Here is a 16,108-nt window from a genome sequence, read left to right on the forward strand (position 1 = left end):
AGTGGCACTCAAAGTGTTTCCCAAAAACTTCCCATAATAATTTCTTTACTATTTTTCTCTCTCCTAGTTTCAAGAAACCCATTCTAAGACTAGATAACTCTCTCTCTACATTTTTTTCCTTCTTTCTGCTGTGTTTTTTGTGAGCTGCAATTCATTCTATTTATAAGAGAGGAGGACACGTTAATAACGCGTCCACTGATTCTTTTCAAAGAAAACGTGTGTACTGTACACACGTTTTCCTCTTTTTTTTTTTCTTCATTCAAAGTGTGTGGGTCTCACATGTCGGAGGGACCCATACCAATTCTCCCCCTCCCGACGACATGGTAGGACTCTTCATTCATGCCGCTTTAACACACAGCTTGAACTTCTCCTTCTGTCTCAGTTGTTGACAGAGCAACACACTTCTGTAATCTTGACTGCCACGACACGGCTCCCACTGCAAATGTGATTGGATATCCTGAAAATCTATTTCACTGCAGTCCAATGTCCCTTTCCAGGATTTGAAAGAAACTGACTCACTACTCCAACTGAGTGAGCAATATCTGCCCATGTACAAACCATGGCATACATCAAGCTTCCAACTGCTGAAGCATATGGAACCTTATCCATTTCTTCTTTCTCTCCATCGGTAAAAGGGTACTTTTTAGAACTTAATTTAAAGTGATTAGCAAGAGTACAACTAACCGCTTTAGCGTTCTCCATTCTAAACCTTTGAAGTACTTTCTCAGTGTACTTCTCCTGTGACAATCATAATTTCTTGGCTCTTCGATCTTCATGCCAAGAATTTGCTTTGCTTGTAACATCCCTTCCCGGTCCACCCATCAACCCGAATGAACCGAGCCGAGAAGCTACAATCTGGTTGAACCTATGTCCTGTCATTCTGATATCATCCTGTATGCTAAATATTATGTCATGCTGTTGCTTTATACATCATTTATATACAGACATTTATTTAATATATAAAAGACATTACACTATTTTCCAAAATGAAATGGGCCAACTATGTGCCCTGTACATGCCATAGAACCAAAATATCAAAATGAGTAGTTACCCTGAAGACTGGGTCTTCAAAAGATGAACTGCAACAGTTGTAAAGATGACTCTCTACGGTCCAGACCCAAAACCTGCGAGTTAAAACAGGTAACTCGCTGAGCAAATAAAGCTCAGTGGATATCTCAACTTAATAAAAATTAAATAAATAAGCATGTAAGCACACATCTCATTATACTTTCATGGTCTTACTTGCTGTTCATTATGCTGTATGAATTATGCAATTTTTATTAAACATCGTATAATTTATAAATAACACAATTTCATAATTGTATGGCTCCATAAGATTACAGTGAAACCGAAGTGATAAGAAGGACTGTATGAAACTGGATGAATACTGTATGGCTGGGCTGCTATGACCCGTATATAAATCATATCCACTCAACGGCTTGTAGCCGGAGTACCAAACTGTATGGGACGCAGATCTACTATCCTATGTCGCGACATAGCCTTATCTACGTGGTTTCTACCTAACCTCAGAGTAACATATTATCGGAAATATTCATAAAATGCATAAACCATACTGTTTACCTGTATGTTGTCTCATTCTATACGTCGCTAACCTGTTTCATGCTTTAAAAGGATTTCAAGTAATATCGAATGAGTAATAATGCAAACAATTGATAACTTGTCAAGGAACTTGCATGAAATTAATCTAACTGTTGCACCCGCGACGTAACTCTTACTACTCTTTATGTAACTTAATTTAGACCATTCAAATTAAGGAAATTTTTTATTTTAATTTAAGTACTAATCTTAGGCTGAATGAATCTACATATGCATTCCCACATCATTTCTAATGTAGCCTTAAAATATGCCGGGGCAGCCTGTACTTGTTTCACAAATTCTAGCATAACTCTTTCTTCTTAAGTCCAATTTAGGTCATTCTACGGTTAGCTAACACATTAAGGTACAAATATGTCTTCTATCGCCTCTCTGAAATATGTTGGTAAAGTAGGCAAATTTTGAATTAAAGTAGCAACTTCCAATCTGCCCAGCTGTTGGTTTATTTAATTTTATTTCAATTGATTCTATATCTTTATGTTTCATTCAATTAAGTCCAAGTCTTTGATTTATTTAATTTTTATGGCTCAAACCGGGTTTTAGTTCGTTCTGACTCGACTTGACTAGCTAAATGCAATGACTCGATTCAGTAGGATGTCACATTGCTGGTCCCAAGTCTTTCATAGCAAAAGACTTACTTAGCTGTTTCTTCAAGTTAGTAATTCTGACCAACAATCAACATATCAACCACATAAAGCAAAAACAATGTAGTCATCATTAGAGAATTTCTTCACAAAAATACAGTGATGTGAAGTAGTCTTTCTGCAGCCTAGCTCCCCCATAACAGACTCAAACTTCTTGTACCACTGTCTCAAAGCTTGCTTCAAGCCATGCAAGCTCTTCTTTAGTTTGCAAACACAATCCTCTTTTTCTACGAAACCCTCTGGATGCTCCATGTATATTTCTTCTTCCAAATCTCCATATAGGAAGGTAGTTTTTCCATCCATTTGCTCGATTTCCAGATCAAAACTGGCAGCCGTTCTGAGCACTGTCCGAATGGATGTCATTTCACAACTGGTGAAAAGATCGAAATCAATACTTTCTTTGATTGAATCCTTTCATAACCAGTCTAGCTTTGAATCGTCTTCTGGATTTATAGCCACATTGGTCTTGGCCATAGCCAATGAATACACATTGTCGAGTCTTGACATCAAGCTTAGATCGTTCATCCTTCGGGATATGCACGAAGGCTTTGCAACCAAACACCCGCAAATGATCACGGGAAACATCATTTCCTGACCATACTCTCTCTGGAGTATCATACTGTAGAGGAAAATAGGGTGAACGATAAACTGCTGTGAGTAAAGCTTCACCCAAAATCTTTTAGAGAACTTTCCATGTGAGAGTAAACATTTGACTCTCTCCAGCAAAGTTCTATTCATCCTCTCAGCCAAACCATTCAGTTGCGGCGTCTTGGGAGGTGTTGTTTGATGTCGAATGCCATGCTTTTTATAGAAAGTATCAAATGGCCCAGTGTATTCTCCACTATTATCTGTCCTGATACACTTTAGCTTATTGCCTGTCTGTCTCTCAACCAGGTTTAGAAGACTTCAATGTGTATACCCAGGTCTTCCTAGAATGGTCATCGATAAATGTCACAAAAATATCGATTTCCACCATATGACATCGTCAATGGTCCATACAAATCTAAATGAATCAGATCTAATACATTCTTCATTCTAGAAGGAGGGGTAATCTTGAAAGCTACCCTGTTTTGCTTTCCCATCATACAATCAGGACACTTGTCTAGGTGAACTGTATCCAATCTAGGTAGTACATTCCTTCTTACCAGAGTTTTCTTACTCATGTGGCGTAGTCATTTATGCCACAATTCAACTGTACTATTATTCTTTGCTACACTCAAAGTGTCTTAGAAGAGTTCCGCATGCATCCCGTACAGCTTTCGGTCTTTAGCTACCACAAATGAACCTTTGGTGTAACTGTATGCGTGAATAGTAACTATACACGTGAATAATACTATGCGTGAATAGTGTTGGGCTTACTTGAAACGGACTCAGCAACAGTAACGCCAATAGTACTGTTCACCATCAACTTTGAGTTACTATTTTACTATTCATCACTAAGTCAATTCTGCAACGTCTTTTCGAGCGGACAACACCAATGGACTCGTCATAATTTTCTCTTCGTCGTGGTATATTTATTTTCAAAATATATCCACGGATTCGGTACCGCTATCTGACTGACTGAACCTGCCAAAACCTTTGGCTCTGATATCAATTGTTAGGCCTAGGTATCACTTGACTCAGCTTTGATACCACTTGTTAAGGTACGGCAATAAAATTAGGAGAATAATTACTCAGCAAAATAATAAAAATCGTGACACACCGAAATTTACTTAATTCACCATTTACTGTTTAACGCTACATTACAAATTTTGAATAATTCTTCAATAGTAAGTATACAAATAGAGTAATATAAAAATAATGACACTCAGTATTTCTCAAAAAACCTCATAATAATTTTCTTACTATTTTTCTCTCTTTCAATTCTCGAAATCTCATCCTAAAACTAGATAACTCTTTTTTTATATTTTTTTTTCCTTCTTTCTACTGCGTTTTTTGTGAGCTGTAATTCATTATATTCATAGGAGAGGAGGACGCGTCCACAGATTCCTCTTTCTTTTTTTTTTCTTCGTTCAAAGCGTGTGGGTCCCACATGTTTCAGGGACCCACAACATAATGATCATGGCTAATGCTAATTTGGACGACCACGATTGGTGTGAATATTCTGGGTTATAGTTAAAATGAAATATCAACCGACGTAACTGCATACATAAAACGGGCTCCTCCACTGTGAATACTATTATAAATTTTATTAAAAAAGAATGTCACTTGCCTATCTTATTGAGGCCCACAGCGGAAGAAGACTTCAGAACTTTCTTTCTTTCTCTTTTCCGTGTTGGTTCCATCTTTTGATGTTGTAAAACAGTTTTGTGCAACCAAAACCGAGTAGAATTTTAGAACCACAGAGGAGAATTCTCTAGACGATCTGGGTTTTGTTCGAGTGCTTAGTTGTTGAGGTCAATGGCCGTAGTAGTTGAGGCGTTTCTTTCTGCTGCTTTTGAGATTGCTCTTGAAAATTTGGCTTCACCAATCTTGAAAGAATTTGGAAGCCGGCTTGGCATCGATAAAGATCTCAAGAAACTGACCAAAACTCTTTCAAAAATACAAGCTGTGCTGAATGATGCTGAGGCAAAGCAGATCAGTGATAGGACAATCAAAGATTGGCTTAGTGAGCTCAGAGAAGTAGCCGATGATGCAGATGATTTGCTAGATGAAGTTGCAACGGAGGCTTTTCGTTGTAACCAGAAGAAAGAGGAAGCCAATTTGCTCTCCATATCAAAAGATTTTCTATACAAAACAGGGTTAGCTCCTAGGATCAAGAAAATCAACGAAAGACTAGATGAAATTGCTAAAGAAAGGGACGATCTTGGTTTGAGAGCGGGGGTTGCCGTAGCATGTAGAGAATTGAAGGACAGGGAGAGACTGGAGACTACTTCTTTGATGGATGAGTCTAAGGTTTTTGGTAGAATCGAGGACGTGGAGAAGATAGTGAACTTGTTAATTTCTGATGAGTGTTGTGGAAATGATGTTGGGGTTGTTCCTATTGTGGGCATGGGAGGCCTAGGAAAGACAACTCTTGCTCAGCTTGTTTTCAAGGATCCCTTGATTTCTAAGCATTTCGAGCTTAGATTATGGATTTGTGTGTCTGATGACTTTAATGTTCGAAGGCTCACACAATCAGTTTTGGAGAAGATTGAGAGGAAAAGTTATGATTTTACGAATTTGGATACCCTTCAAACTAGTCTCCGTGACAAGTTGAAAGGGACAAAGTTTTTGGTTGTTTTTGATGATGTGTGGAATGAGAAGGAAAGAGACTGGGAATTGTTGCGTCTTCCTTTCAGAGCAGGAGCGTTGGGAAGTAAAATCATTGTGACGACACGAAGTAAAAAGGTTGCTACAATCATGGGCACTTTACCAACTCACCATTTGGAAGTTCTTTCTGTTGATGATTCCTGGTTGCTGTTCAAACAAAGGGCATTCTTACATGGGGATGAAGCTCCATATCCAAATTTAGTACCAATTGGCAAGGAAATTGTGAAAAAATGTCGAGGTTTGCCTCTAGCAGCAAAGACACTGGGAGGACTCCTGCGTACAAAAACTGAAGTTAGCGAGTGGGAGATGATCTTGCGAAGTAATGTGTGGGATTTGGAAGAGGAGGAAAATGAAATCTTACCTGCTCTTACGCTAAGCTACAATCATCTTCCAGCACATCTTAAGCAATGTTTTGTGTACTGCTCAATATTTCCAAAAGATTACAATTTCGACAAGGAAAATTTAGTCTTGCTGTGGATGGCAGAAGGCTTTATTCTTCCTAATGGCAGGCGAAGGTTGGAAGATGTTGCTTCTAACTATTTTGATGATTTGTTGCTGAGGTCTTTCTTTCAGCAAGAAAAAACTAATCCAAAGAAGTTTGTTATGCATGACTTGATTCATGACCTTGCACAGTCTGTAGGTATGGAAACGTGCTTCAGGTTGGAAGATGGGCAGCTACCTAAGATCTCAGATAAATGCAAGCATTCATCTGTCTTAGTCAACACATTTAAGTCAGTCCCGTTTGAGGTGTACTCAAAGAAAGACTTGCGATTGCGGACAATGCTTCTGCTTTGCAATAAAATTTCACATGAGACCTCTAATATGAATATCCTTCATGATTTGATATGCTCTTTGAGATGCCTTCGTTCACTGGGTATGAGCCATTTCTCGATAGAAGAGATACCCAATTCAATTGGAGACTTGTTGCATATGCGGTATCTTGACCTCTCTCACACTGATATAAGGCAGCTACCCGAATCAATTTGCAGCCTTTGTAATCTGCAGACATTAATTCTTGCCAACTGCAATAAACTTCTTACTTTGCCAGAAAGTACAAGAGATTTGGTTAATTTACGGCACCTTGATTTGACGGACTGTTGGCATCTCAAATCCATGCCACCATCCTTTGGGAGACTCACTTCTTTGCAAAGGCTGCCTAGATTTGTTTCTGGAAAAGGAGTTGGGTGTGGAATCAGCGAGTTGAAGAACCTGAATGAACTTCGAGCAACGCTTTGTATTGATAGGGTTGAGGACACTCTGAATGTTGCAGATGCAAAGGAGGCTAGCTTGAAGAAGAAGCAATACACACAGAAGTTGGTGCTGAGATGGAGTCGAAATCGTAGCCTTGAGGATGGGACTGATGAGGAGTTGCTTGAATGTCTTGAACCTCACAACAACCTTAAAGAATTAACAATTGATGTATATCCTGGAGCCAAGTTTCCAAGTTGGATGGGAGATTCAGTTCTGTCTCATCTCGAGACTATTGAATTAGTCCATTGTAACTACTGCAAAACCCTCCCTTCTCTTGGTCAGCTACCATTTCTCAAGCATCTCACTATTCGTACAATGCAAGATCTTGAAAGCATTGGTCGCGAGTTCTATGGAGAGGGTAAGATTAAGGGGTTCCCTTACTTAAAGAAACTAAAGCTTGAAGACATGAGAAGTTTGAAGGAATGGCAAGAAATTGATGATGGAGAATTCCCAGTGCTTGAGGAGCTTTCCGTTTTGAACTGTCCTCGCATTTCAAGTCTTCCAAAATTTCCATCACTGCAAGGTCTGTTGCTAGATGATTGTCATGGGTCAGTATTGAGTTCAGTGCAATTCTTTACCTCTCTATCATCGTTGAAGATTTTTAACTTTCGGAAAACAGATTTATTACCTCAAGGCCTTCTGCAACAACTAACTGCACTTAAAGAATTCAAAATTCAGCACTTTTACAGGCTCAAAGCATTGCAAGAAGAGATAGGCTTACATGATCTTCAGTCGCTTCAGCACTTGGACATTTTATGCTGTCCAAAGCTACTGTCATTTGCAGAGAAAGGGCTTCCTATAAAGCTGCAACATCTGTCAATTAGTATGTGCAGTAATTTGAAGGAACTGCCTTGTGGGCTACACAACTTGACCTCTCTTGAAGAGTTGAATGTTTCAAAGTGTCCTAACCTAGTTTCTTTTCCTGAAGAGAAGCTACCAAGCTCACTAAAGAACTTGAGACTTTCAGCATGTGCTAACCTCGAAACACTTCCTTCGTGTCTCCATGAGCTCCCAAATCTTGAATCTTTGAGTTTGCATTCTTGTCAAAAACTAGCATCCTTACCGGTTTCAGGATTATCTGTCTCGCTTCGTTCATTGTCTATCGTGGAGTGTGCATTATTGGAAGAGAAGTGCGCAAAAGGTGGTGAAGATTGGGCAAAGATAGCACATATTCCAAAAAGGCACATTTCATCGTTATGAATGATGTCCAAGATTGGAAATGAAGCTGCATGTGGAGGACAAAAAGGAAACGAATTTCCTGGCCTGAAGGCATTCTGCTAATTATTCCAAGAGAAATTTGAAACATAAACTGTTTTTTTTTTTTTTTTGTTGGAATTGTTAGGACTTGTATCTATTCCATGTAAGTTGTCTTGTATCTATTCCATTTAAGTTGTGAGAGATGGGGAAAGGATGAAAAAAGGGTTGCTTCTGGGAATTTAATTACAGAGTTTTTTGATGGAGAACTGATCTCCTCCTCAAAAACTGAAAATTTGGTTACATTTCAAACAGTGTTCTTTCAAGTACTTGAGAAGATAATAGTCAAATAGATTGAGCATATGAGCACCGCAGCTTCTTTCACGTGAGTCTCTGTCTTCTCTCGCGTTCACTTTATATGTTACATTGAATTAATATTTCTATTATACACAATAAAATTTCTCCAACATTTCATTGGTTTATAAATTTCTCTAACTTACTGTGTTATGAACATTTTAATTTCAAAAATTTGAAGTAATAATAGTAAGTAGCTGCAGTAAAACTAAAATTTAACATTAGACAGGGTGATACTTTATCCTCGAAAATGAAAACCTACAAAAAAAATTTCAAAATGAGGATGTATAATAATGTTTGCAAATGGGGTTCAGAAAGTTGAGAACACAGAGCAGGCCATTGTCACTCTGAGGAGTCCACATCATGTCATCTAAGACTTATTCAAGGCGTCATTAAGTAGCTTCAGCCTTTCACACAACGTCAGAATGGACCAAAGCACACAAACTTAGGAGTCTAACAACTTTGATAACTTGTAGTTTTAGGATAAAGAACTGTCAAATGTTCAAACGGTAAATAACTACTTATATCACACTATATATAATATACTTCCAACGTGCATATTTCTTCCATTTCAAGCTGCATTGAGTCCTCGAGGAATTTCAAATTCCCACTTGACAAATATTAAACTTGGGCTGACAATAAAAGAAAAGCTCCGCATTACCAGTAAATCCATACATATTGTCAACATCAGCAAGACAAGCATGGAAGAGATAAAGGAAGGAATTACCCTTATGAAAATCACAAGTGCCTAATTTTTTCATTGAGAGGCTTCTATTTCCTCCACTCCCGCATCAGCAGACCCGTTGTTCGATGCATTATCGGTGTTGTCAATGCAAACACTACTTTTACACTGGTGAGGATAGATCTTCCTGCTTTTTACAATCTCAGGCAAGCACCCCATTGACGGTTTTGCTATGCCTAATGCCTTCTGTTCACTTGGTAGCATAGAAGAAGCGGGTGAATCAGGTGTGTCAGGATGTTTTCCTGACAACTCCAAAGGTCTTTGAAACAGCAAATGAGCCACAGTTCGATCTAAGGGATTGGTCTCCGTTTCTGCTTCAGGTATCTTAGAATTCCTAAGATGTGCATGAAATTTTAATGTAAGCAATGAAAGCAAAATGAGACCATTAGGATAATAACAAACTGATTACTTCTGACTTAGAAGGCAAAAAACATGTTATGTTTTTTTTTTTTTTCTGAAACATGTATCCACTCTTAAAATCAGTACTCTCTCTATTAAATTCTAAAAGCTCTATGTTCTGAATCTAGAATTCAATTTTGAAGACCTCCTGCTGACTCTAGCTAGGATCCCATCTTTAACACACTTGATCACATGTACCATGGGAAACAGCGACAGAACAAAGTGCATCAAGAAGGTTTTGACCAATTACATCGCTTAAATTATTTTTTCCTCTCGTATTATTCATGGCATTAGTGTTCTCATTGCTAATCCAGAAACTCCCAAAGTCATGCACTATACAAAGTGCTCCTACTAATTTAGGCATCACCAAAAACAGAACCTACAATTTGCTGAAATTTTAAATTGAATAGAAGTGTAAGAAAATGAGATGTGGTAGCATGTTTTACTTATAGGACATGAAATTAAAATGGAAATACTGCTGGCAAAGCAGACAAGAACCATTAACACCACCAGAAGACTCTAACTTCACCTTCCCCATAAGATTGATAAAACAGAAATAACAAAGATTTGAAAATATAAAGCATGAGAAGCATCTCAAATCAATCAACCTGTTATGACCACTGGTTTCCTCTTTTGCAACAACCTGCTCATCCCTGCTACTATTGTTGGTACTGCTAGTATCACTAGCATAATGCCTTTGCATTGCGCTTTGAGCCAGTCGGAACAAGCTATCCCGTATGCAAAGTCTAATTCTGACATCCAGCTGCAGTAAAAAATTGGATTGCGTTGAAACTAAGACCAAATTACTCTACCAGGAAAAAAAGCCAGTATACCTTTGCAATAATATCCTGAAGTCGGTAGAGCACAGTATCCTCTGCTGAGTAATCATTAACTGCCAGAGAGATTGTATTGGAATCATCTTGTTCAACAGGCGAGTTTGGATCGAAAGCAGGAAAAGTGGTCAAATCCTCCACCTCTAGGTCAGCTCCCTCAACATGCTGGGTTTGATTTTCTTGGGAATGTTTTTGAGTGATAGAATGATCACAACAGGAAACTTGGTGACCAAACTGCTGCTGCTGTTTCTGAATAGCAAGCATCGCCTGCATTTGCTGCCGTTTTCTTAATTTTTCAATTTTTTCTTGAGGTGTCATGGCCTGACGTTTCACTGGTGAGTCGGCTAACTTCTTTACAGCATTTGCATTACCTGAAGAAACTTCATAACCAGAAAGCAAAGATTGCCGCTTCAATTCCCTAGATTGAATGTGCGATAGCACAGGCATGGCAGAATATGGATTTGTAACAGTCCCATATGAAGAAGAGGCCACTAATGGGTTTGAAATCTGTTGATACTGCAATGATTCACATCCTTGTAGTGGCCTTGGTTGACCAAGAATGGATGGTGAAGAATGTAAAATGGTGGGAGCAAATTGATTCTTGAATTGGCCAGGTAAGTTGCCAGCTGAAGACCAGTCACCATACATATCTTGATAAGGTGTTAATTCATGTTGTTCTTCCAGCTTTTTCCGACTTTTCAAGGGTTTTTTGTGCTTATAAACCTGCTCATATGAAAAATAAAAAGGATAAACATTTAAACCACTAGTATAGATTGAAATTTCGACTTTCGGGTTGGTGGGCAAGAAAGATAGAAAAAGGCAGATTTGGACTTGAAATTTAGCATGCTAGATGTATGCCAATGAATAATATCTCAAAAGCTTGTTATCCTATGTTGGAAAAATTTTTGCTCAATGCAGTTTTATGGACAAGAAAATGTATTGCAAGACTTATTGTGTTCCTCCAAATATTCAACATCCAAAAAAGAAAAAGAAAAGGAAAAGAAAAAAAAATCTGTGTCAAAGAATCAAAGCTAAACAAATATGAAGGAAATGCTCAACAGTCAAGGAGGCACTGTCATTGCCAAGTTGAAACATGTTGGCAATAAAATATTAAAAACAAAATCATGTCCTGTATAAAGTTGTGCATCACAACCTGTTCCCTGTAGTTCTACCTCTTTTTGTTTTTCTTTTCATTTTTTTCCCCAGAATTGAATACTTCAAAATCCAAATTATATGTTCAATGTATGTAAGAAAACCTTATGCGGGTGACATAATTTACTGAATATTAAATAATAAGATTGAAAGGATAAAAAACCAATCAGTTGGAGGCGAACCTTATCCGCCAATTGATTTGATGAGACAACATTTTCAGCAGTAAGCTGAGAGTTTGCTGTAGTGTTCTTTCCCATGACAGTCAAATCCCTCTGCAAAAGGCAAATTAAAAATTAAGCTCAGTCCCCTCATTAGGCAAAAAAAAAGAAAAAAAATTATATATTTAATCATTGCTCAAACTTTTTTACTCCTGATACCTGTTCCTTCATCATGGGCTTATTTTTACCTCCAGCATATTCTACATGATCCAGGACAGCACATGCATTCTGCACAACGTGAGATGCAGGATCGTTCACTTTCCCATAGTCGAGTGTAAATGGCTCATCATCTTCTTGTACATACTCAGTTTTAATCTCAAAATTCTCAAATGTATTCCTTAAAGGTCCCAACCCCAAAGGTGGAGAGTCTGCATAAATAGGAAAGGACTTTCCCGGACTGTTGGTTACATCTTTGGAAGAAGACCAAAGCTCATCACCACTACTGAGAGTTACAGAGCCAAATATGGGATCATCATTGCTGCAAAATCATCACTTGTGAGGATATTCAGTCAGATGGTTATCTTTGCATTGCACAAGGAAAAAGAAAAGAAATTAAGTTATAGGAGCAATTTTTAATATGAGTTAAACAAGAGCAGGAAAATGCTCCAAGCTTCCATCATTGACAAGCTCACCAAACTCCCAACAAATTCACAAGATAAATTTAGAGAAAATGACTAAGACATCAGAGAACCTCCCTACATTATGCTTAATTTTCAATTTTCTGAAACAAAAACAGAACATATGTGAAAATGTTTCATCTATGTTTAAAGACTGCTGAGGTTCCAAATCAGGACAATGTCAAGACAATGCTTCATTAAGGTGCAGCAATTAATCAGGTATGGCCCGATCAGTACCACCCTACTTTTACGGTATGGGGAGGTGGGTAACTCATGTTAGAGTCTCTCCTTTCTCTGTAACTGTTCCCGCATGGCAAAGGTGTTAGGATAGTGCAGTATGTGGTGTATTCCTGCCTGCTAAAGACCTACAAGCCCCCGTACTAGGGCACTCCCCCACCCTCATTCTCTGGCAGCCCACTAACCTCTGACAGCTGACTGTATTGCATTAATATAAAAGAAAGAAAGAGAAGAGTGTAGGAAAATGAGAAAAGACACTGGTTTACCTGAAAATTCGATCAAGGTCATCAAAGCTTCCAATGTTAGCCCAGCCATAATCAACAAAATCACCTTGTTCTTTATCTTTTTGAAAAGTTCCAGCTTCCTTATCAAGTTGAACTGCATCTGCTGTAAGAAAATCCTATTATTAAAACGGTGCCATGATACAACACATCACGCTATCTACTTTTATTCTAGTAATTGATATCTCACCACCTCCAGAAGAATCAAATTTTGTAATTTCAGTTAAATTATTAGATACTGACGTATCCAAGGACTCCTGGTGAGTTTTGGCAGCAGTTGATAAGGACAAGTTGGGCCATGAGTCTATGCCAAATCCCAAGGTAGAAGCTCCTTCACTGGAATCAAAATTTGAACTGCTTTGCAGCTTTCTGCCATGGATATCAATTTTAGTGCCAGTTGCTTTCTGCTCATTAGACTTGATGTTATTAGCTTCTTGGCTCCATTTCTTCTTTTTGCAAAAGTCTCCACTTGCCTCTGGATATGGAACAATATGGTCATCGCTCTCAGCAGCCTCATCCCATATTATATCTGTAAGCTGAAAAGGTACTAGAGTTAAGTACCATTGAAATAAATTGTCCAGGACAAGAACAATTGTCACGACCAATTATAGTTGGCAATATTTATATTTGAAGTTTTACAATTGAAGCAGTGTTGTCCGTTCTCTATGTCTGTGTGTGTGTAATTAATCAAATTTTTATGCAGCAAAGGCAGATTTAGAGGACTCTGAAGACAAACAATAATGCCTTAACAGCAGTTCTTTTTTCCTTTTCTTTTTTGCAGATATCCCATGCACTCTATGGACTTTACAGAGAAGGTATGCATTCCTTCAGTAAATGCGTTTTTACTAAAGCAACTAATAAGAGAAAAAATTATCAGCTGAAAACAAAGGTCTCATGCATTGGAATTATGTTCTAGAGGAGCAGAATGTATCTACGAAAATAAGTAGCAAATTCTAAAAAGGACAGAGGAGTAGCTTCTATGTGGTTCTTGATGGAACTAGTGAGACTAACAGAACTTGGAAGGATCAAAATGAAATCAATGAGCTAGAAAATTACATGTGTACATCATAGATAAAACACTTGATTTACTAATTGAAAAGGTGGATGGACTGAATATGAGAAATGGCTCTCTTCTTCCAGCTGAAAAGTAGAGAGAGAGAGAGAGAGAGAGAGAGAGAGAGAGAGAGAGAGAGAGAGCCTCAGGGTCTCTCTAGCCCAAGTGGCTAGAAGGAGATATATGCTCAATACCCTCTAGATACAATACCAATTTCCATGTGGAACAAGAGAAGGTTCAATAGGTTTCTCAAATTTTTAGTATGACATCTGCTCAAGCTGAAAGGAAGAAGTAAACAAATGATAGAACGTCACAAATCTAATTTTCCTCCTATAAGCTCAGACCTAGTAAATTCCAATCGATCTTCTAATACCAAAACCTTCAAAAATAATCTGAAATTTTCAAGCGTTGGTCTCACCACGTAGCACATTATACCATATCCATCCTGCATCCTTAAAATTTATCTCACATTCGTAACCGTGGTTCTGGATCAACTTACAGAAACTGTTCCTACCCTTTCCTTCATAAAGTTCCAAAGTTCATGGCTTCATCTATTTATTGCCAAAAGATAACTCTTTACATGAGGTGAGCGGTATAGGAAAAGCCATCAAACTAGAATCTGACTTGCTATCCATTTTCTCAAAAAGCTCATAGAAAAAGTCATCACGCTAGAATACCACTTGCCATCCATTTTCTCAAAAATTCACAAAGAACCCGAGCTCCAATCGTCTTCAATAAAGCATCCAGCAATTTATAATTGAGATTTTCCTTCCTAGCAAAAAGTCTTATATTCAATTGTCTCAACAAGATCTACAGAACCACAAGGATATTCAGAAGTTTTCACGAGAGCTACAAACTCAAATTATCATCCATGCATGATCCATACTAAATCTGACCAACTGCTATTCATCTCCTCCGTGGATATGTATGTTGCCCTTGAATTCCTTCTTGAAAGAAAGCATAAGCAACGAATTTATCCAAATACTAATCGTAGACCCACAACATTCAAAAAAATCCTCTCACCATCATTTTTTTTTCCTTGTGCTTGGTAACATCAATGGCTTCCTTGTCACAATCACCTTTTTTCTTTTTCTCCTAAATGTCTTACTGAAACTCCATTCTAAGTGTAGGCTAAATTAATAGCTTTAAGTGGAGCATGCCACTTTGAATTCCAGAACGCCATTTCATCGTTTCCACACTGCATAATCCTTTCACAACCATTGATCATTCAGTAGTAGACCACAAACCACACTTTTGAACCGAACTCAATTGTTCAAGATGTACTCATCCAACATTTCCACACTGTAAACTAAGTTACAAACATCACTTATAGACACAGACAAAACTTTGATGAACAACCAGAAATGCTGATACTAAGAAAGGCAAATAATAGTGCAGCCCTTCAGATCAGGAATTTTGAGGAATTAACGATGTAATAAAATACACAGAAAAAGGTTCTATGGAGACAAGCATTCTAAATAACACCAGAGAAATCTAATCCAAAAGGCCATTGACCGAGATGTCTCCCACATATAATGTTAAACACTCAAGAAACCGAGAAACCAACCAAAAAAAATTCAACTGTATACATATAACGAGCAATAAACAACTGGATTTTCTGCAACAATGATACACATACACGTACATGTACGTGCCAAAAGAGAAAAATAAAAATAAATAATAAAAAAAAAAAGAGAAGGGAAAAAGGCGAAAATGGGTTACCTCTTCGTCGTTCCAATCAAACATCGCTAGAAAAACCAGAACAAAACTCAAAACGAAAATCCAATTCAAAAACACGCTCGTGAATTATTCCACACATCGCCAATCTCTCAATAAATTTCTCAGAATAAACAAAGCGATGGCACCAAAGAAAGCATCAAAGTCAGAGCCAATCACAGACGAAAAAAAAATGAACTTTTAATTTTCACCCATAGAGTAAGCTGGAATCGAAAAGACAGGCGCGCAAAAGAGCTTACAGTAACAGAGTTTTCCAGAGAAGCAGAGGTTAGCGGGGAAGGACTAAGTGGAGCCCAATTCACGTGATTGTCGCGTGGGAGTGATTGGCTAATTAGGTGACACGTGTGACGAAGTATCTAAATGTGTGGTTGGGAAAGAGGCAGATCAAATACTTGAATCTGATTGGATGATGCTGAATTTCATTTGCATTTGATGTGAATTTGAATTTTGTTAGTGCACCTAAATTGTGGTTGAGGTTGATTTGTGGATCGCTTTCGTCATTTTCGTGGGTCGGCTGTGACCAAGTGCT

The 16,108-nt window shown here is 38.0% G+C and overlaps 2 protein-coding genes across 6 annotated transcripts; one reads left to right on the top strand and one right to left on the bottom strand.

Moving 5' to 3' along the window:
• The first annotated feature begins 4,468 nt into the window (after nucleotides 1-4,468).
• Nucleotides 4,469-8,344, top strand: LOC105631209 (putative disease resistance protein RGA3). Its single transcript, XM_012213239.4, has one exon. The coding sequence runs from the start codon at nucleotides 4,659-4,661 to the stop codon at nucleotides 7,959-7,961; it is 3,303 nt and encodes a 1,100-aa protein (XP_012068629.1). The 5' UTR covers nucleotides 4,469-4,658; the 3' UTR covers nucleotides 7,962-8,344.
• A 235-nt stretch (nucleotides 8,345-8,579) lies between these two features.
• LOC105631207 (agglutinin-like protein) lies at nucleotides 8,580-15,834 on the bottom strand. Of its 5 annotated transcripts, XM_012213238.4 has the most exons (9): nucleotides 15,565-15,834; nucleotides 12,979-13,324; nucleotides 12,774-12,894; nucleotides 11,813-12,131; nucleotides 11,618-11,707; nucleotides 10,284-11,006; nucleotides 10,059-10,213; nucleotides 9,037-9,385; nucleotides 8,580-8,941 (listed from the first exon to the last, which is right to left on the bottom strand). In XM_012213238.4, exons 1-8 carry the CDS (start codon nucleotides 15,586-15,588, stop codon nucleotides 9,067-9,069), a joined length of 2,097 nt encoding a protein of 698 aa, XP_012068628.1. In that variant the 5' UTR covers nucleotides 15,589-15,834; the 3' UTR covers nucleotides 8,580-8,941; nucleotides 9,037-9,066. The 5 variants fall into 5 exon arrangements, with proteins under 5 accessions (XP_012068628.1, XP_020533901.1, XP_020533900.1 ...); XM_020678242.3 differs by having other exon boundaries at nucleotides 8,580-9,385; nucleotides 12,774-12,891; nucleotides 12,982-13,324; XM_020678241.3 differs by having other exon boundaries at nucleotides 8,580-9,385; nucleotides 12,982-13,324.
• Nucleotides 15,835-16,108: the final 274 nt, after the last annotated feature.

Source organism: Jatropha curcas, chromosome 1 (assembly GCF_041381405.1).
Source record: "Jatropha curcas cultivar XTBG-Jc1 chromosome 1, XTBG_Jcur_1.0, whole genome shotgun sequence".
Lineage (NCBI taxonomy): Eukaryota > Viridiplantae > Streptophyta > Magnoliopsida > Malpighiales > Euphorbiaceae > Jatropha > Jatropha curcas.

Coding starts and splice junctions, on each gene's coding strand:
- LOC105631209 (XM_012213239.4), top strand. CDS start 4,659: ATGGCCGTAGTAGTTGAGGCGTTTCTTTCTGCTGCTTTTGAGATTGCT.
- LOC105631207 (XM_012213238.4), bottom strand. CDS start 15,588: ATGTTTGATTGGAACGACGAAGAG. Junction 12,132..12,773: donor GACCTTGATCGAATTTTCAG/GTAAACCAGTGT, acceptor ATGATTTTGCAG/CAATGATGATCCCATATTTG. Junction 9,386..10,058: donor GAAACCAGTGGTCATAACAG/GTTGATTGATTT, acceptor TGCACATCTTAG/GAATTCTAAGATACCTGAAG.